This window comes from Myotis davidii, unplaced genomic scaffold, assembly GCF_000327345.1.
Source record: "Myotis davidii unplaced genomic scaffold, ASM32734v1 scaffold233, whole genome shotgun sequence".
NCBI classification, from domain to species: Eukaryota; Metazoa; Chordata; class Mammalia; order Chiroptera; family Vespertilionidae; genus Myotis; species Myotis davidii.
In genome coordinates this window covers 1,186,046-1,206,394 of record NW_006285917.1, presented here as the reverse complement: position 1 = coordinate 1,206,394, position 20,349 = coordinate 1,186,046, and the positions used below count along the sequence as shown (strand labels likewise).

Here is a 20,349-nt window from a genome sequence, read left to right as displayed (position 1 = left end):
TTTCAGAGGAAAGGCAGGGGTGGGGTTGGGAGGTAAGAGATCAACCAAAGGACGTGTATACATGCATATAAGCATAACCAATGGACACAGACACTAAGGGGGTGAGGGCATTTGCTGGGGTTTAGGAGTGGCTGGGGAAAGGTCAATGGGGGAAAAGGGAGCCATATGTAATACTTTAATCAATAAAGAGTAGAAAATAAATTGCCTACTTAAAACATGAACATAAGCACAAAAAACATAAATTGCAAACATAATTGACAAAAAACAAAATTTTAAGTCTATGTTTGTGCACGATAAGGATGTTTCTAGAAGCCATCAAATGAAATGACAACTCCAAAAAAAAAGAAAGACAATTTTGTGTTTATATATATATTATGCATATATATGTGTATTTGTGTAATAACCCTATGTATGTATGTATATATAAATATATCATTTAAAGACATGTATATATATACTAAAAAATAAAAACATTTAAAAAATATCAACCAATGAATGCATAAATAAGTGGAACAACAAATTGATGTTTCTCTCCCTCTCTCAAATCAATAAATACTTTTAAAAAAATTGATATAGAAGTGTACCATGGGCATTAATCATCAGAAGAGGCTGTTGCTGGCCCCTCCCTGCACCCATGTTTCTCCTATATCTGCTGACCTCTGGTGGTTATAGTTTGAACTGTACCGTCCCTTTCTAGTTAGTGGGCTGCTGGCAGGTAATGGTGTATTTTTTTCTCAACCATCCAAATTCAAATATTCAAGTGCTGTACTAAATGGAAATATTTTTATTGCTGTGTTTTGTACTTGTTTTCAGGCATAATGCAAAGAATAGGACTTGGGCTCTTTTTTTTCTTCTTCTTCTTTTGGGCCTGGGCTTTGGAGTCAGACTTACCTAGGTTCAAATCATCTTGGGCAAGTTACCTGAATTCAGCTTTCTTACCTATAAAATGAAGATAATAATAATTTTAAAAAATAATAACAAATAGTTTAATGGGAGAATTAGATGAGGTGATTATAAATGCATAACCCTACCTGTGTCCTAGCACATAGGTGCTCAATAGAAGTTTGTTACATTCTCATTAATAGTGATTGGTTCAGTGTGTGACTCGAAGTGATTTTAAAAATTCTGGCAACAGCCAAAACCGGTTTGGCTCAGTGGATAGAGCGTCGGCCTGCGGACTGAAAGGTCCCAGGTTCGATTCCGGTCGAGGGCATGTACCTGGGTTGCAGGCACATCCCCAGTAGGAGATGTGCAGGAGGCGGCTGATCGATGTTTCTAACTCTCTATCTCTCCCTTCCTCTCTGTAAAAAATCAATAAAATATATTTAAAAAAAAAAAATTCTGGCAACAAAGTTTACCATAATACCATTTTCAATGTGATTTTTTTTTAAATCCAAGAAAATTTATATAACTGATTTCTGATTCTTGAATTTGGAAAATGAGTTAAACTCTAGTATGGGCTGTGAAGTCTCTCTCTGCTCAGGGAGTTATGGATCTTAGACCTAAAAAGGGTTAGATAAGGGTTAGAAGGGATCTTGGGCATAGCTGAACGGCTTTGTGCACTTGACCTCACTTTGGTTACTTAGCTAACAGGATCCCATAATTTTTTCCCAGGGTCAGCAAAGGGCAGAGGTTTGAAGTTAAGCATCACTGGGTTCTCAGCTGGGCCTCCAAGGCCCCCTCCTCCCACTTGCAGAGAAAAGAGGAGGTGGCTGAATAGAGGAGGATATGAGATTGGTTCTCTGCTCCTCCCTCTCCTTGCTTTTCCCCACACCCATCCTCTCCCCCACAGCAGCCATCTCCCCCACAGAGACTGGAAAGAGGGAGGAGGGCAGAGTAGGGGACTGAGGGATCAGAAGCCCCAGGGCCCTGTATCTGAAGGAAGCTCTGGCCAGGGGCAGGTCTGCTGCCTCCTTCAAAATGATGCTGGGTACTCTGGGGCTTTGGGCACTGCTTCCCAAAGCTGTGCAAGGTAAGTGTCTATGAGGAGGGGCAGTCCTTCCATTCACCCACTGAGGAAAAGAGCATTTGAAGCAGCAGCCACCCCTTTGGAAGAGTGGTGAGTGGGGTGGGTGAGTGAGGGTGACGGGTAGAGCCATGTGTCCCCATGGTGGGGGTCAGGTTCCAGGCCTCTGCTGACACTGTTTCCTCCTATGGCTTTACCATGCTGGCCCTGGGATAGGAAACATGTTTTGTCTCTCCTTTTGGCTGCTGTTTCTGCCCCTGCATTCACTCTCTTAAACCTTCCCCTCCCCACCCTGGGCCACAGCACCCCCAAGCAAGCGGACCTGTGTGTTCTTTGAGGCCCCTGGAGTGCGGGGAAGCACAAAGACACTGGGGAAGCTGCTAGATGCAGGACCAGGGCCCCCCAGGGTTATCCGCTGCCTCTACAGCCACTGCTGCTTTGGGATCTGGAACCTGACCCAAGACCAGGCACAGGTGGAGATGCAAGGTGAATGGCAAAATATATGGCAGGTGATAGGTAGGGCGGGAAACAGGTACATCCTGGGGTGGGGGTGGCAACTGAGGGAGAGGAGGAACAATGGAATGTGTGGAGGGAAAAGAAAAGCCCATGTCAGATGGAAGGGATGCCTCTGAGAAGGGATTTATCCTCTCTCTCCCCAGACTTCATTATGCTCTTTCTTTCGCTGTCCATCTCTCTTTCTTTTTCTTCTTCTCTTTCTTAATCCCTTTCTCTCCTCTTTTCCTAATCCTACCCTATCAGGATGCCGAGACAGTGATGAGCCAGGCTGTGAGTCCCCGCGATGTGACCCCAGCCCCCGAGCTCAGCCCAGTCCCAGCTCCACTCTCTTCACCTGCTCCTGTGGCACTGACTTCTGCAATGCCAATTACAGCCACCTGCCTCCTCTGGGGAGTCCTGGGACTCCTGGTTCCCAGGGTCCCCAGGCCATCTCAGGTAACCCCTGGGGTGCTGAACCTGGGTGGAGGCTGGGGCCCAGGTTAGGAGAAGTAGAACCAGGGCCAGTTCTCACCCTACCCCCGTCCCAAGCTTCACTCCTTCTGGCCTTGAAAAGTTGGTTGCCCTGGTGACTGTGAGATAACAGGGCTTGTGACCAGGGTGAGGGTGGGTGGAGAAGCAAGATTTCTGAGGAGGGGAGAGGAGCAGAGAGTAGATTTGGGGCAGGGATCATCCAGCCTGCATTCTTGCCTTAATGCCTAGGCGAGTCCATCTGGATGGCGCTGGTGCTGCTGGGGCTGTTTCTCCTCCTGCTGCTGCTGGGCAGCATCATCTTGGGTATTAATCTGCCCCATCCCTCACTTGTGACCCCAAGACATTGCCCCAAAGCTCTGACCCCTCTCCAGGCTTCCTTGACCCTCTGGTTCTGAGATTTCTACAACCTGACTCCCATTACCTCCCACAAAGCCCCCTTCCCAGTCTCCATTCCCATGTACTCTGACTCTAAGGCTCTTTCTACCCCAGCCCTGCTACAGAGAAAGGCCTGCAGAGTGAGAGGTGGGCCAGTGCCAGAGCCAGAGCCGGACGCAGGCAGGGACTGGAGTGCGGAGCTGCCTGAGCTGCCTGAGCTGTGCTTCTCCCAGGTGCCCAGGGCGGGAGGAAGGTGTCCTCTAAGTACTCCCAGAGGGTGTGCTGTGGGGGAAGCCTCGTCCACACCCAACACCGTATCCCACCAGGTAATCCGGGAAGGAGGTCACGCAGTGGTGTGGGCTGGGCAGCTGCAAGGCGAGCTGGTAGCCATCAAGACCTTCCCCCTGAGGGCTATGGCCCAGTTCCATGCTGAGAGAGCATTGTATGAGCTGGCAGGCCTGCAGCACGACCACATTGTCCGCTTTATCACTGCCAGCAGGGGGGGACCTGGGCCCCTGCACTGTGGGCCCCTGCTGGTATTGGAACTGCACCCCAAGGTGAGGACCAAGAAATGTACATGTGCGTGTTTGCCTGTGTGTGAATGGGGATGGAGATGGGGGTGGGGGGAGCTGGATGTCAGCTGGGCCCGTCCATGCTTATTCTTCTGCTTTAGATTTCCTGTTCTCTAAAACATTAAAAATTATTTTTCATATTTTTTCTTTCTGTCACACATGAAATACCTGTTAATACTTTTAACCCATAAAATAGCTAAGGAAAGGGAAAAATCAAAATAATTTATATTCTGTACCTTAAAGAAAATCATTGTTAAAGAAAGACCTTGAGCTCTAGCTGGTCTGGCTCAGTATTTAGAGCATCGGCTCATGGACAGAAGGGTCTCAGGTTCAATTCTGATCAAGGGCACGTACTTCGGTTGTAGGCTCAATCCTGGCCCAGGGTTGGGGCACTTGCGGGAAGCAACTAATCAATGTGTATCTCTCACATCAATGTTTCTATCTCTGTGTCTCTCCCCCTCTCTTCCACTCTCTAAAAAAAATCATTGGAAAATATCCTTGGGTGAGAATTAACCAAAAATAAAAAATGAATGAATGAATAAATTAAATAAATAAATAAATAAAATCTTGAGCCCTTCTGGTTTGGCTCAGTGGATAGAACACCATGTTCAACTCCAGTCAAGGGCATATACCTGGGTTGTGGTCTCAATCCCCAGTATGAGGTGTGCAGGAGGCAGTCAATTAAGGATTCTCTCTCATCATTGATGTTTCAATCGCCCTGGCCAGTGTTTCTCAGTGGTTAGAATGTCAATCTGCAAACCGAAAGGTCTCGGGTTTGATTCCCAGTCAAGGGCACATATCTGGGTTGCAGGTTGGATTCCTGCACCATTGGGGCACATGTGGAAAGCAAACAATGTGTCTCTTTCACATCCATGGTTCTCTCTCTCTCTCCCTCCCTCCCTCTCTTCCACTCTCTCTGAAAATCAATGGAAAGAATGTCCTTGGGTAAGTAATTAAAAAACACACACAAAAGCCCTAGCTGGTTTGGCTCAGTGGATAAAGCGTTGGCTTGAGGACTGAAGCCTCTCCCTTCCTCTCTGAAATCAATTAAAAAAGCAAAATAAACAAATGAACAAACAACACACACACACACACACACACACACACACACGCCCGGCCTGTATTGCTCAGTGGTTGAACATCAGCCCATGAACCAGGAGGTCACAGTTCAATTCCTGGTCAGGGCATATGTGCAGATGTGCAGGTTGTGGGCTCGATCCCCAGTAGGGGTATTGCAGGAGGCAGCCCATCAGTGATTCTCTTTTATCATTGATGTTTCTATCCCTCTCCCCCTCTCGTTTCTTCTCTCTGAAATCAATTAAAAAACATATATTTTTTAAAAGAAATACCTTGAGGCATAGCCCTTCAAATTTATTCATATATTCATTCAATAAATATTTATGAATTGTGTGTCAGGCACTGTCCTGAGTGCTAGGACAAACACTCTGAGTCCCTCCCTGCCTTTACAGATTTTATGGAGTAGTAGGGGAGACAGAAGTGGGTCAAATAAACACAAAAATAAGTTTAAAATGTCAACTGTATTAGGTGTTGAAAGACAGGGCCATGCTACTTACAAGAGAAGAATAAGGAGATGTGACTCAAGGGGCGGACCATGAGCAAAAAGGATGAAGAGGAAGAGGTAAGCAAGGACCAGACCAGACTGTACCTGGCCTTGTGGGCCTAAGGACTTGGGAGTTTATCAGCACCCATAGCTCCTCCACCTCTGAAATCTTGAATTCTGGAAAGTCCCCTTTTTGACCATGTGCCTCACTGCTCAGCTCAAAAATCACTGCTTTTTTGGTTTTGTTTATTTGTTTAACTTTCCTGGCACACTGAAAGTGCTCAATGTTGGTCAAATGCAGAACTCTTTTTTAAAAAAATGTTTTTATTGATTTTAGAGAGAGATAGAAACATTGATGAGAGAGAAGCATCCATCAGCTGCCTCCTGCCTGCCACCCAGCGGGGATCAAACCGGTGACCTCTTAGCACATGGGAAGATGTTCAACCACTGAGCAACACTGGCCGGGCTCAAATGCAGGACTCTTGCTCCTTCCCAACAATTTTCCCTTGCTTCCCAACAGCTACTCTCCTACCCAACAGATCTATTCACTGGCCAGTTCTAACACACAGTCTTGACACCTCAAGCCAGGTGGTTCATGGGGGGTGCCTGGGCCTAGCTCATCCTGTCTCTCCTTTTTCTGCCTTTGTCCAAAGTCCTCTGAGGCAGTCTAAGGTGGTTAATTGTGAGTGACACTAGAGTCAGGCGGCTTGGGTTCAAGCTCCACTTCTCTTTCACCAAGTGACTTCTAGCAAGTGTAGCCAGCTCTCTGTCAAGCTCCTCATCTGTAAAACAGGAGTGACAGGAGTACCTTCCTCCTAGAGTTGTGAGGATTGCCTGGCCCACAGTTAGTGCTCGGACCCTTGGACTGAAGTTACTACTTTTCCTGTCAGTCTGACTATGCACATTCTCACTCCTCTATTGCCTGTTATCTTGCCCTAAATGTGTCAGTGTGTTGGTCTGCTGAGAGATGCAGGGAGATGTCTGTCAATTGACCTCTCTTCTGGGGCGGATCAGCCACCTCCAGCTTTGTGTGTCCCCCTCTTCTCTGTACTTCTCCCAGGGTTCCCTGTGCCACTACTTGACCCAGCACACCAGTGACTGGGGACGTTCCCTGCGGATGGCACTGTCCCTAGCACAGGGCTTGGCATTTCTCCATGAGGAGCGCTGGCAGGATGGTGGGTGAGCTGCGAGCAAGAAGCCATGGGAATCACACCACTATGTTTCTGATTCTCCCTTAGCTTGGAGGGGAAGGATTGGGTCAAAAGGGGAAGGAAGAAGATCCATGTCCCTTCAACCTTGGCTTCTCCCACAGGCCAATATAAACCAGGTATTGCCCACCGAGATCTGAGCAGCCAGAATGTGCTCATTAGGGAGGATGGGTCATGTGCCATTGGAGACCTGGGCCTCGCCTTGGTGCTACCTGGCCTCACTCCGCCCCCCACCTGGGTCCCTACTCGACCCCAAGGCCCAGCGGCCATCATGGAGGTAAGTACCCTGGATAAGGATGAGGCCTATGATAATGTGCTGCTGCTGCTGAAGATGTGCCCATTGCTATAGCAACAGTGCAGCAGCGCCTGCAGCGTTTGGGACATTGCTGAGTCTGTAGTTGGGGGATGTTGCATGGACCAGTGTTGTGGTGAAGGCTGTCAAGGAGATGATTCTTGGTCCTCCACGCCTTTCTCTCCAGGCTGGTACCCAGAGGTACATGGCCCCGGAGCTCCTGGACAAGACTCTGGACCTACAGGACTGGGGCACGGCCCTCCGGCGTGCCGATGTTTATTCTCTGGCTCTGCTCCTCTGGGAGATCCTGAGCCGCTGCCCGGATCTGTGGCCTGGTAAGGATAAGTGCAACAGTCCCCTCTCGTCCCCAGTGGACCCATCCATTCCAGATCCACCTACCTCCTGACCCAGGAAGCTCTGCCCTTCTCCCCCTTGGTCTTTCCACAGGAAGGCACCCCAGCGCTAGCTGACACGTAGTCCTATGTGCTTTTCCCCAGACAGCAGACCACCACCCTTCCAACTGGCCTATGAGGCAGAACTGGGCAGCACCCCCACCACCTGTGAGCTATGGACCTTGGCAGTGGCGGAGAGAAGGCGCCCTTACATCCCACCCACTTGGTGCTGCTTTGCTACAGTAAGAAGCCACTGGCTGGTGGGCTGGGGACCTGGACAGTCTGGGCACAGGCTTCAAGGGCTTGTCTGCCAGGACCAGTCCCTCTACTCCTTCCATCCCTTCTTCTCCACCACTCCTGCACCATGTTCAGCTGAAGCTGGGCAAACTTTCTCTGTATTTCAGTTCATCCTCTTCCACCATAGGTCTCACACAGCCCACTGCTGAGGCTCACACCTCCCCCTTGCTCAGTCTGTCTTTCTTCTCCCCACCCGTTAGCCTTGTTCTGCAGCCCCTGCTTCGGGAAGTCCTCCTTGGCTTTGCTCCTGCCCTGAGCACTGTCCCCAAGATGGCTTCTCTCCCGGTACACTGACATCCAACCTTCAATCCAATCATTCCTCTTCTGTCCTACACATCTGTGTTTCTAACATGACCCAATAAAGCCAGTTCTGGGTATAAAAGGTTAAAGCAGTAGCCTAAGAATGAAATGTTAGTGGTCTGCACAAATAGTTTTAACAGGAAACCCCTTCCCTGCTACCTGGTCTGAAATACCTGGCCTAAAATTTCCACTGCACAAGTATTTGCTGTGTTAGATAACAGAGGCCTGGAGACTGTTTGCAGAAGACCCTGTTTGCCTGAAAGGAAGGAGAGCAGTTTCTCATCAACATGTTAAGCCATAACCAGAATTAGCTCCTCAGAGGAAAAGGTGGGCCCTTTGGAAGGCACCCAGAGAACTTGTCTCAGGCAACAAGATGCAGAGGGCTGGATTTCAGGGAGGGGCAGGGGAGGGTGGTGGACATCTGTTAATGACCTACTCAGGGTCCTGGGGTCAAGCCTGCCTCTTGGTCCTTATTCCCAGGACCCTGGTGTTCTTAGAGAGATCCTAGAGGACTGTTGGGATGCAGACCCGGAAGCACGGCTGACAGCTGAGTGTGTACAGCAGCGCCTGGCTGCCCTGGCCCATCCTCAGGAGGCCCACCTCTTCCCAGAGGGCTGTTCACATAGCTGCCTGCCTCTCTGCGCAGAAGACTGTCTCTCGACTCCTCCCCACCACCCTTCTCCCTTGTAGGCCTCGGCTGAGAATCTGTCACTTCAGCATTCAGCAAGGCCCTTGTTTCAGGATTCTCAACCTACCGATACCATTTCTCATGTGTAACTATGCAGTTAATGTGTAATCGATGTATGCGCAAACTAGACACGGTGATCATATGCTTGTTTGCTCTGCCTCACTACTGCCTTTCCCGCTTGCCAAATGCTTGGACCCTTCTGTGGGTATCCAGTCCACTATAATTCTGACCAGTGACGGAGGGTAGGTGTGCACAGGAAAGAGATAAAGTCAGCTTTCCTGACTCCACACCCTTAGGGCATCCTCCCTTCTCATGATCCTGGGCTCTTCCTGGCACTCTTCTTTTCCTTCTCCTCAACAGCCTTTATTTGGTGGGATACCATGAAGGGCACTGGGGAAAGAGGGATGAAACCATGAACTTGCTGCTCTGAAGGTGCTCGGAGATCCACAGCTCACTCTGTTGGGATTCTGTACAGTGTCCTGGGAGGGGGTGTTCTCTGGTGAGGCCTGAGTAGGAAGGCCTCACAGCACAGGATGCTTGAGCTGGGTCTTGAATGAGCAGGAATTTTCCAGGAGTGTTGGGGGCATTACGACATTCCTGCCCAGTGAGGTGTATCATGAGGTGCAGCAAGAAACTACAGGTAACCTGAGTAGCAAAAGTGTGTTGGGGGGGTGGGGGGAGAGAAAAGGTGACATGGAGAACTGTAGGCAAGGCTTTGCGAGCCATGCGGAGAACTTCTTCCTTCATTTTTTTTTTTTTTATGTTTTCTCTACTGGGTTTTCTTTTCCAACCCGGGCATCTTTAATAATGGGTGCCCCTCAAGGCCAGTCCAGTTACAAGTGCCTGTCTGGTGTATAACCCTGGCTCGGTTTCTAACTCCCCAAGTGCCCTTGGGCAAGTTACTTCCTCTTTCTAGGGCTCAGGTTCCTTATTTGCTATATAAGGAGTTGGAAGCCTTTCTGTCCAATCCCAGAACAGTGGGGGAGTCCTGATTTCACTACCACAGGATTGCTTCCTGCTCAGTGACCAACTAACTCTATGCCCTCGGGCAAGTTTCTTCACCCTTGGAATCTCAGTTTTATCTTGTGTGAAGTGTGGAGAAAAACACTTAACCCTGCTTTGCAGGGTCAATTCAGGGTGAAAAAAAGGTGACACATCTTACACAGCTCCTGGCCTTAGTAAACACTTTGTAAATGGTAGCAGTTGTGATTGAGCATTTAGATTATTCTAGCCCCTTTCTAGCTTGGTTGTTCTAGAGTTCCAGGATTAGCCTCTGGAGAGCCCATCTACTCTCAGGCCCTGAGATTTCACCTTCCTTCAGACCCAGGTCTCTAAATCTCTATAAGACATCATCTCTTGGATAGGCAGCCACCACATGAAACTAAACACATCAAAATCCAAGCTCCTGCCTTCCCCTCAACAACAAGGCTGCCTTTCCTTCTTCCTTGACTCTCAAGGACACCAAGTTTCTCTTGGTTGTAGAATAAGGAAGATGTTTTTGTCCCTTCCTGAGGCCCCAGATCATCTTACCCATTGAGGTTGTATGGGCAGGGCTAGCTGCTGGGTACCATCCCCCTTTCCTCCCTCCTAGGTCTGGCAGCCTCAACTACTGAAATTACCGCTTGGCCGCCTCTTTTTCTCCCAGTCTAGGTTAAACACCACTGTAAACAATCTTTAAACATAACTGCATTGTATTTTGCCTCTGAACAACAGTCTACTTGCTTGTTTCTTGACAATCCTATGAGCATCATTTACAAAGGAGGAAACCAAGGATTCAGAGAAGTTTAGGAATATGTCTAAGGTCACACAGACCTTAAGCAACAGAGCAGGAATTTTCATCATTAAAAACGATGTTTATGAAAATGCCATAAATTATTAGAAATGGTAATGTCATATGAAAAGAATATATAGACCTATGATGGCAAGCTTAGGGTTATGTTAAATAAAAATAAACCTACAATCACAAGAAAAACAAACAAATCCCGATAGAGGAACATTTTATAAAATACCCATTCAGCACTCCTCAAAAGTATCAAGATCATCATAAGTAAAAAAAACCTGAGAAACTATCACAATGATGAGGAGCCTAAGGAGACATGGTGACTAAATGGAATGTGATATCCTGGAACAGAAAAAGGACTTTGGGTAAAAACGTCAGAAATCTGAATAAAGTTAACAATCATAAGTCAATGTTGATTCATTCTGGTAACAAACATAACATACTAATGTAAGATGTTAATAATAGGGGAACTGGGTGGGGGGAATATAAAAGCTCTGTATCAATTTTTCTATAAACCTAAAACTGTTTTAAAAAAATAAAGCTTATTAAAAAAAACCCAAAACAACAACTATGTCCATCTCCAAAACGTCAGAGAGGCCATAAATACAAGGAACAAGGGGAGGGTTGTGGTAAGCATTACAATGTTTATTTGCAGTAATTTTGAGTGGGTGTATTGTAATGTGTTGCATTGAAGGCATCACTAACATAGAAGCCAAAAAACCGAGATTATCATCTTGGCTCTCCTAACTATGAACTCTTCGAAAGTTTATTTATTTAATATTCTCAGGAAGTTGAAAGCATGATTCTCTGTCATTTTCAACCCTGTAATTCTATGATGCTATGATAAAATGGGAATATTTCACCAAATCTAGTGTTTACCTGGAGAGCTGGGAGTGGGTGTGTCCACATAAAGTATTTGAGGATCTTTCCTGAGCCACTTTCCTGATTCCACCTGGAAGAGGGTCCTTCACTTAGCCTGGGTGGCTTCTAGTTTCTGCAATTTGACACATGGCGGAGCTATGCAATGGAGATGGGGCATCCTAGGAGAGATTAGGACATCTCACTATTTCCGGCAACAACGTTTCTTTACTTCCCACGGCAACTAAGAGGGAGGTGGCAATATTGAGGCTGGCGCTGAGACTCAGCGCTTCCCCCTCGTCCCTAAGCGCTCTGCATATACCACAGGGTACCGCATTCACATTATAAGGTGTTGCACCCCCCGGACGGGAAGCTCAGGGGGCAGGTGCTGAATTTCTTCTTCGTATCTTAGGGTCTGTGCCCAGAAACCGGCTTCTCCCTCTCCGGATCAGTCTCTCCCAGCCCCACACCTAGGAATGTCCGCCCCGCCCGCCCCTCAGCCCCGCCTCGCCCTGAGAGTGCCCGGCACCGCCCCTATTGCAACCGCAGCCTTCTAGCCTGGGACTAGAGTAATTGACGGGCACATTCTCCAATCACAACGCCGAACGACCACATAACTACCAATTAGGTGGTAGCAGAGGCGGGTGCCGGAGAGGAAGCGGCGGGGGCGTGACCAAGAAGTGAGAGAGGAAGTGAGAGCGGAGCCTGAGAAGGACCAGCCGAGCCCAGGTGTTGTAAAGGTGACGGCGGCTCTGGGTTCCCCGGTTTTCTTCCTTTCCCGCTCCTGGGTCACGGGTCCCTTCGCAGCTGGGAGCAAGGGTCTCCATGTGCTCTCTTTAATGGGCAAGGGTGTGGGTCTACATATGTAAGATTGGAGGATCTTTTCTGAGCCACCCTCTTGGTTTCGCTTACACCTTCCAGGTTTGGCCCGGAGGAGGGTCCTCCTCTCAGCCTGGGTGGGGGTGCTGTCCCTGTCCCCGCGCGGGGGATGGTGGTGAAGTTGTTTAAAATCCTTCTTGAATCTGTGGGTGGTTAAAGTCACAGACACAGAAAGGGAGCTGAGTGATGGGGATTGCGAAGTTCGCGGAGGTGGAGACCTCCCGCTGTGGACCGAGGTAGTGGACGGCGGAGCTGCCCTGAGAGCTGGGTTCCCGTGGTTGGGGGACTAGGAATAAAATGGGTATTGAGGGCGAAGGAACAGTGGAAGAAACACGTGTTAGGTGGGGGTCATGGTGGTTGTCGGAGCCCACTGTAGAGCTGGAGGCTTTGGGGTGGGGCGCGGTCCCTAAATCCCCTCCCCGCCTCCGGGCGGTCAGCTTTTTGCCTTCTTTCTCCTCAGGCTGTAGCGAACACCTGACCATGTGGAATCCCAGTGCCGGTAGGTGTTTGGGGTGCTCTCTTCCCCACCCCAACCCCTTTCCAAATGGGCTCCACAACAGGACGTCTCTGTGTTTTCCTTCCACCTCTCCCCTCATCCGCAAAGGCCAAGTCCTCCTAGACTATGGCTGACCCATGCTCTTGTCTTTCCTTCGAGTTCACCATCTCCCTCTCTTCCCAGCGGGAGAGGGATGTGACCTTTTATCTCTCTACGTGGATTTGTTTTCCTTACCTTCCATTCTCCTTCCTCACTTTTCCATTTCCCTGTAAGTATTGAGTGAGAAACTGAGTTCCTGCCTTTTTGTTATTTGTTGTCAGAGGCCCTGGGTAATCCTAATCTTTTATTTTTAATTTTTTTGCTTTATTGATTAGGTATTACATATGTGTCCTTTTTCCCCCATTGCCCCCTATCCCCCGACTCATACCCTCACACCCCCTGTTGTCTGTGTCCATTGGTTAGGTTTATATGCATGTATACAAGTCCTTTGGTTGATTGGGTAATCCTAATCTTAATTTCTTCTTTGCTTCTTCCACCAGGGCAGCCAGGGCCAAATCCATATCCCCCTAATGTCGGGTACCCTGGAGGTTCCAATCCTGCCCATCCACCGCCTGTCAATCCTGCCTTTCCTCCGGGCCCGTTTCCTACTCCCCTTGGCCCCTTTCCCACTCCCCCAGGAGCTCCCCAGGGGAATCCAGCTTTTCCCCCAGTCGGGCCCCCTTATCCTGTGCCACCACCAGCATATCCAGGATACCAACCATCAGGCCCCTATCCCCCTCCATATCCACCACCTGCCCCTGGCATGCCTCCTATTAATCCCTTGGCTCCTGGCATGGTAGCACCAGGAATGGTGACGGACAAGAAGATTCGGAAGAAAATGAAGAAAGCTCAAAAAAAGTCGCAGGCGCACCATAAACATGGCAAGGTCAGTGCCCTCTGGAGCTTGGCTAGGAAGGGGTGCCCCCTCAGAGAGACTAGGCAAGTAGTAGGTGACTGAGGGGGATTCACAGTCTGAGGACATGGGGCAGTGATTGTGTTGCTCTGGTGATGGTTCTTCCTTTTTATAAAGGACTAGAGGCCCAGTGCACGACTTTGTGCATGGGTGGGGTCTGGCCGGCCTGCCCCATGGGGTGGAGGGGCGGTAGGGGGTGGGGTAGGGCCTGCCAGGGGAGGGGCCGAGAGTGGTTGGCCCCCCGCCCCCTTGTTGAACTCCCAGTCGAGGGGATATTTGCATATTAGTCTTTTATTAAGTAGGATTCCCACTGGGAAGAATCTGATAATTTTGAAAAGAAATATTTTTATTTTTTATTTTTTTTATTTTTTATTGATTTTTTACAGAGAGGAAGGGAGAGGGATAGTTAGAAACATTGATGAGAGAGAAACATTGATCAGCTGCCTCCTGCACCCCCCCTACTGGGGATGTGCCCACAACCAAGGTACATGCCCTTGACCGGCATCGAACCTGGGACCCTTCAGTCCACAGGCCGCCGCTCTATCCGCTGAGCCAAACCGGTTATGGCTTGAAAAGAAATATTAAGCTAATTGGGCTTTCTACAGGTGAGGGGCTAGGCCAGTAATGGCGAACCTATGACACGTGTGTCAGAGGTGACACGTGAACTCATTTTTTTGGTTGATTTTTCTTTGTTAAATGGCATTTAAATATATAAAATAAATATCAAAAATATAAATCTTTGTTTCCTATGGTTGCAAATATCAAAAAATTTCTATATGTGACCAGAGTCAAGTTAGGGTTTTTCAAAATGCTGGCAGGCCAAGCTCAAAAGGTTCGCCATCACTGGGCTAGGCTGAGCCTTAGAATGGATCTCAGAATCAAAAGCCTTTCTTGTCTGCTTTTCTCTCTCCCTGAATTTTTGAACCCCTCCCTCACTCCCAGATGCGATTTTAACTGTACATACCCACTGAGATGGTCAAATGTCCGTTAACAGGGTCAGCTTTTTTTTAAATCCTCACCGGAGGCTATGCTTACTGATTTGAGAGGGGTGGTGGTGAGAGAGAGTATTGCCTTCCATACGTTCCCTGACCGACCGGGGAATCAAACCCACAACCTTTTCCGTATACAGGACAACACTCCAACCAATTGAGCACACCCACCAGGGCAGTAGGGTCAGTCTTTTGACAAAACAGTCTTATATTATAATTAATAAATAATAATCTGGCCCTAGTTCCTGGAGTTCCTTTCTCTCCTTCAGGGTGTTGTGTTACTTACGTAGGCCTTTTTGCCCTGCCCACCCAGTGGGGAAATTGAGGACTAGTGATTCTCAGCCTCAAAACCTAAGTTTTATGCTCAGCCCCAAGGCTAAGTAAGTATCCTCATTCTAGACCAGTGGTTCTCAACCTTGGCTGCACATTAGAATCACCTGGGAATCTTTTTTTTAAAAAATATATTTTACTGATTTTTGGCCCTTTCCTCGAAGCGAGTTTTAGCAGTTTCTTATTCAGAGAGAATCTACAAAGATCTGCCGTAACAGCAAGCAGGTGGGCAGCAGTGGGCATGTGACTCAGTCTGAAGTTTAACAGCGTGCTCTGGGAAATCACATCATCTGAGTTCAAATCCTGCGCCTCATATGTAAAATGAGGGAGAGTAACAGGACCGGCTAATTGGGTTGTTTTTTAAAATCCTGATTTCTGGGCCTCATCCTCCAGAAATTCTGTTTCTTTGTTACTAATGTTGTGGCCCCACCCCATAACAAAGAAACAGAATTTCCGGAGGATGAGGCCCAGAAATCAGAATTTTAAAACGATTCCCAGGTGATTCTAATGTGCAGCCAAGGTTGAGAACCACTGCTCTAAAGGAGTGTTAATTAGCAAGGGTAAAAATAGTTCTCTGGACAACTCTGCAAGGATTGAATCAACCTGGATCTTGAGGAGGCCTTAATTAACATTTTACTGCTTAGTATTTATTTCCTTATGGCTTTGGGCACTAATTCCTGGTTCTGGATTTTTTGTAGAAGTCTGAGGAGAAGAAAAGGTGAGATTGAATGAGGAATAAATTACCCTGGAGAGACTCCAAAATTGTTGTTTTTTTTAAAATAATCTTTTAGCCCTAGCCTGTTTGGCTCAGTGGATTGAGTGTTGGCCCTCGGACTGAAGGATCGTGGGTTTGATTCCAGTATAGGGCACATATCTCAGGTGCAGGCTTGATTCGCTGCCGTGGTTGGGGGAACCAATCGATGTGTCTCTCTCATATAGATGTTTCTCTTTCTCCCTGTCTCTCCTGCTCCCTTCACCAAAGATACCCTTGGGTGAGGATTAACAACAACAAAATCTTTTAGCCTGGCCAGTATTGCTCAGTGGTTGAGCATCGATCTATGTACCAGGAGGTCATGATCTGATTCCCTGGCAGGGGGCCTAGGCCCATGCCTGGGTTGTGGGCTCAGTCCCCACTTTGGCCATGCAATCAATGATTCTCTTATTATTGATGCTTCTCTCTCTCGCTGAAATCAATATGTGTGTGTGTATATACTTTTTTGTTAATTCTCACCTGAGGATATTTTTCCATTGATTTTTAGAGAGAGTGGAAGGGAGGGGGAGAGACAGAGAGAAACATCGATTTAAGAGAGAGATATCAATTGGTTGCCTCCCACATATGCCCCAACCAGGGCTGGGGATTGAGCCTGTAACTTTGACATATTGGGATGATGCTCTAACCAACTGAGTTAGCCGGCCAGGGTTCAAAATGTTTTCAATGACAGTTGTTGATGGGAGTATGCGTGTAAAGTACCTCGACTAGAAGTCTCCCAACTTTCTATCCCACTTTCTTCACTTTCTCCCAAATAGGAAAAAGTAGAGATATAAATGCACACACAGCTGTTGTTTCTATTCACTTTTCTTAGGTTCATAGTCTCTAGAACAGTGGTTCTCAACCTGTGGGTCGCCAACCTGCAGGTTGCGACCCCTTTGGGGGTCGAACGACCCTTTCACAGAGGTCGCCTAAGACCATCGGAAAACATATGTAATTACATATTGTTTTGTGATTAATCACTATGCTTTAATTATGTTCAATTTGTAACAATGAAAATACATCCTGCATATCAGATATTTACATTATGATTCATAACAGTAGCAAAATTACAGTTATGAAGTAGCAACAAAAATAATTTTATGGTTGGGGGTCACCACAGCATGAGGAATTGTATTAAAGGGTCGCGGCATTAGGAAGGTTGAGAACCACTGCTCTGGGAACTTTCCATGCAGCTAATCAATGAGCATTTATAAGGAAGCAGCTATTCCCTAGCTTGTGCCTATAATTTATTCCTTGCATTGGCTTTGGTAAAGAAGGTTGGAAAACTTGCTCTATATGAAGTATGTTAAATTCTGTACAATGAATTAGGATGGTTTAATCCATTCCTATATCCTCACTGCTTAAGGAAATCCTTGCTTTTGCGATTTAAGGGACAATCTAGTTTAAAACTCCTGACCTTCTTATGTACCTGAGTGGCAGGGTAGGGAATCAAAGAATGTCCCATGGAGTGATCAAATGTCATTTGGATTGGATGCTATCTCCTTTCCCCTTTCCCCTTGCAGCACTCCTCCTCCTCCTCTTCCAGCAGTGACTCTGACTGAATACAGGGTCTGGACCCTACCTTCAAGTCTCTACAGTTCTGCTCTCCCATCAAGCTTCAATGCCATCTTGCACTGGGGAAAATTAGCCATTGTGCCCCTCTACCCCTCTACCCCAATCTGAGACTCACTCTGCTGTTCAGCCCTAACTGCTTAGGGGAAATGGGAAAAGAATTGCCATGGGCTAGCAAAGGCCATCTTCACAGTGCTTGGATAGAGTTTTTAACTGATGAGGTTTAAGGAGAACTATTTTTTGAAGATGGTGAAACCTTTGAGCTAAATGCTGAAAATAAGAATAAAGATCTAGAAAATGTGATTTTTAACTTTCTTTTGTAATATTTGTAGTTGGGGAGGTTTTGTGGAAACTTAATTGTGGGAGAAAACAAACTACTTTTTCTTTTTACTTGTGGCATGCTTGGCCAATTTAATGGCAAATACATTTCCCTGCAGACCTTTAATTGATTGCACTAACTGCAAGGCTGCTGGGAGGTAGAGTCCATTTGTTGATGAGTTCTGACTGCCATTTTGGAATTTAATCTCTATTCTTTAGTTTAGTATGCTATTTTCAGGTCCTCCCCACATTCTCCAACTCTCAATCCAAATAAAGCTGTTTGTCCTGGTCTCTGCATACCTGTGCCGTTACCTTGGTTGGGCCTAGTACATTCCACTACTTTTGCTGCCCTTCCACAGTCACTTTAAAGTGTTATCAGTTTGCCCTGGCTGGTTTGACTCAGTGGATAGAGTGTCAGCCTATGGACTGAAGGGTCCTCGGTTTGATTCCAGTTAAGGACACATGCCAGGTTTCGGGCTCAATCCCCAGTGGCGGGTGTGCAGGAAGCTTCCAATCAGTGATTCTCTCTCATTGATGTTTCTATCTCTCCCTCTCCCTTATTTTCTGAAATCAATAAAAATATATTTTAAAAAAATAAAGTGTATCAGTTTTATAGTAAGGAACCAGAGCATTAGTGAACAAGAGACCATACTGTCTCTATGTTTCTTAAGTGGGAGGAACCTTCGAAATTGGTTCAGGCTTGGTGGAATGAATATTTATGTCTTCTTTTTAATGAATGGGTATAGGTCTTTGGCATAAGTTTTCGTATCTGCTACAGAGGTTCTCAGCCCTGGTTGCCCATTACCTATGAGAAAGTAATTTAGGACTTTGCCCCAAATCTATTGAATACAACTCTTTAAGGATGGGATTCTATAAGTCAGTATTTTAAAGAAACTGATTCTGATGCGCAGCTAGAATTGAGGGCCACTGGTTCACTCTGTGCCATGCACAGTACTACACATCAGGTTCTCAAAGATCTGTTGAGTAGAGGAAAAAGACACCTAAGATAATCTCTATATATAAAAGCCCAGTGACCAGAACAGTGAAATGAGGGGTGGCTATGAACTGCAGCAGTCAATCAGCCTGATCCGGGCCCCTGTTGGGCCCCCAACACCCTGGTGGGGGTGGGGCCAGATGGCCAACCGCCCTTGGCCCCTCCCCTGGCAAGCCCAGCCCCTGATTGGCCCCCTCACTCCATCTGGGGGTAGTCAGCCAATTGCCTGCGGCCTGTACTCCTCATTCCTCATTCTACGCCTGCTGGCCAGGCCGGCTGGACCCCCATGCACAAATTCATTCACTGGGCCTCTAGTTCATTAATAAAGACAGATGCTACAAAATGCCAGAGGGAAATAAACCTAGAAATAACTGGGAAGGTAAGGAGGAATCAAGGATGACTTCACAGATCAGAGGGATATGATGTGAGAGAGACTAGATAGGCCATTGCTGGCTTTGAAGGTGGAATGAGGCCAACAGCAAAGGAATGCTGGCAGCAAAGAAATGCAAAGATGGAAAAGGCAGGGAAACAGATTCTATTCTAGTCTCCAGAAGGAACTGACCCTTCTAACTTTGATTTTATTCCCATAACACTCATTTCAGACTTCTGACTTCCAGAATTGTAAGTGAATAAATTTGTGGTGGTGCAAGCTACAAAATGTGTGGTAATATGTTACAGTAGCAATAGAAAACTAATATACTTACTTTAAAATAAAAAAAGTGATTGTGATAAAGAAAAAGATGACTTCACAGGAAAAGTGACATTACAACTTTTCAAATACCTCTTGCGCCTTGAGTGTGAAAAATATAAGTGGGAAAAATGAGATTTACCAGGTGAATGGCGGAGAGGAGCTGGGAAGGGAATGTGCTTAGATGCATATTCAGAAAGCTCCACAGTATATTTTGGAATCAGGTATCCCAGAATGATTTTCTGGAAAATTGTTTATTGAGGAAATATTGTATTCTGGGTGCTGAAGCTACAGAGGTGTATAAGAGTCCCTGCCCTTTACAACCTGTAAGACCTAATGGAGCAGACAGACATGTGAGTATGTGAATAGGTTATAGTGCAGTAAAAGTGACCACAACCGAGACACGGATCAAACAGTGGGGGAGGAAAGGAAGGAGTCACAGGGCCACTGGGAAAACGAGCTAGGTCTGGCCTGGGCCTCAGGATGATAGTTTTTCAGTTGGTAAGTAATATCAACTAACGCTGAGTACTTATTACTAGTATGTGCCACGCACTGAGTGCTTTACATTTATAATGTGTGATCTTCACAGTGATTCTATAAGTTAAGTACTATTATTCCCATTTTGTAGATGAAGAAAATTTGTCAGGATTCAAAATCAGGCAGAGCGGCTCGAGTCTGTGCTCGTAACCCAATGGCAGAAGAAATAGCTTTACAGAGGCCAGAGTTGTAAAAAGGTGTAGGATGAAAGCTCAGAAGTTCCTGAGGCTGAGTTCCCATTCAAGAGCCTGGTATGGGGGAGGTAGGGCTAGAGAGGGAGTGGACTTGAGTGATGTTTCTGAGGTGTGGTCCACAGGGTTTGGGGATTGAGTGAGGGGTTTGAAGAACAGGGAAGGAGTGTTTTTAGTTGGCAGTATTACATCTGTGACTTGTCCCTGGGGCAGGTTATCCTATATAATAAAAGCCTAATATGCAAATGGACTGAATGGCAAAATGACCAGTGTAATGACTGGTCGCTATGACATGCACTGACCACTAGGAGGCAGATGCTCAATGCAGGAGCTGCCCCCAGCCTGTGACGGCCCCACACACGAGGGCCACGCATTT

At 47.0% G+C, this 20,349-nt stretch overlaps 2 protein-coding genes across 9 annotated transcripts in view; both read left to right on the top strand.

Moving 5' to 3' along the window:
• The first annotated feature begins 1,909 nt into the window (after window positions 1–1,909).
• Window positions 1,910–8,754, top strand: AMHR2 (anti-Mullerian hormone receptor type II). 3 transcript variants are annotated; one of them, XM_006757000.2, is made up of 11 exons: window positions 1,910–1,972; window positions 2,270–2,452; window positions 2,726–2,917; window positions 3,182–3,256; window positions 3,443–3,561; window positions 3,655–3,885; window positions 6,522–6,636; window positions 6,774–6,946; window positions 7,149–7,296; window positions 7,459–7,595; window positions 8,431–8,754. In XM_006757000.2, the coding sequence occupies exons 1-11, from the start codon at window positions 1,921–1,923 to the stop codon at window positions 8,638–8,640; spliced, it is 1,635 nt and encodes a 544-aa protein (XP_006757063.2). In that variant the 5' UTR covers window positions 1,910–1,920; the 3' UTR covers window positions 8,641–8,754. The 3 variants fall into 3 exon arrangements, with proteins under 3 accessions (XP_006757063.2, XP_015415135.1, XP_015415137.1); XM_015559649.1 differs by having other exon boundaries at window positions 7,463–7,595; window positions 8,431–8,727; XM_015559651.1 differs by lacking the exons at window positions 7,149–7,296; window positions 7,459–7,595 and having other exon boundaries at window positions 1,924–1,972; window positions 8,431–8,727.
• A 3,175-nt stretch (window positions 8,755–11,929) lies between these two features.
• PRR13 (proline rich 13) overlaps window positions 11,930–20,349 on the top strand; it is a 23,170-nt gene continuing 14,750 nt past the window's right edge. Inside the window, exons 1-3 of one of the 6 annotated variants that reach the window (XM_015559593.1) lie at window positions 11,930–12,005; window positions 12,616–12,654; window positions 13,491–13,576. In XM_015559593.1, the coding sequence (XP_015415079.1) occupies window positions 12,636–12,654; window positions 13,491–13,576 (105 nt within the window). In that variant the 5' untranslated portion in view covers window positions 11,930–12,005; window positions 12,616–12,635. The other 5 variants (XM_015559590.1, XM_015559592.1, XM_006756997.2 and 2 more) reach the window with 5 other exon arrangements.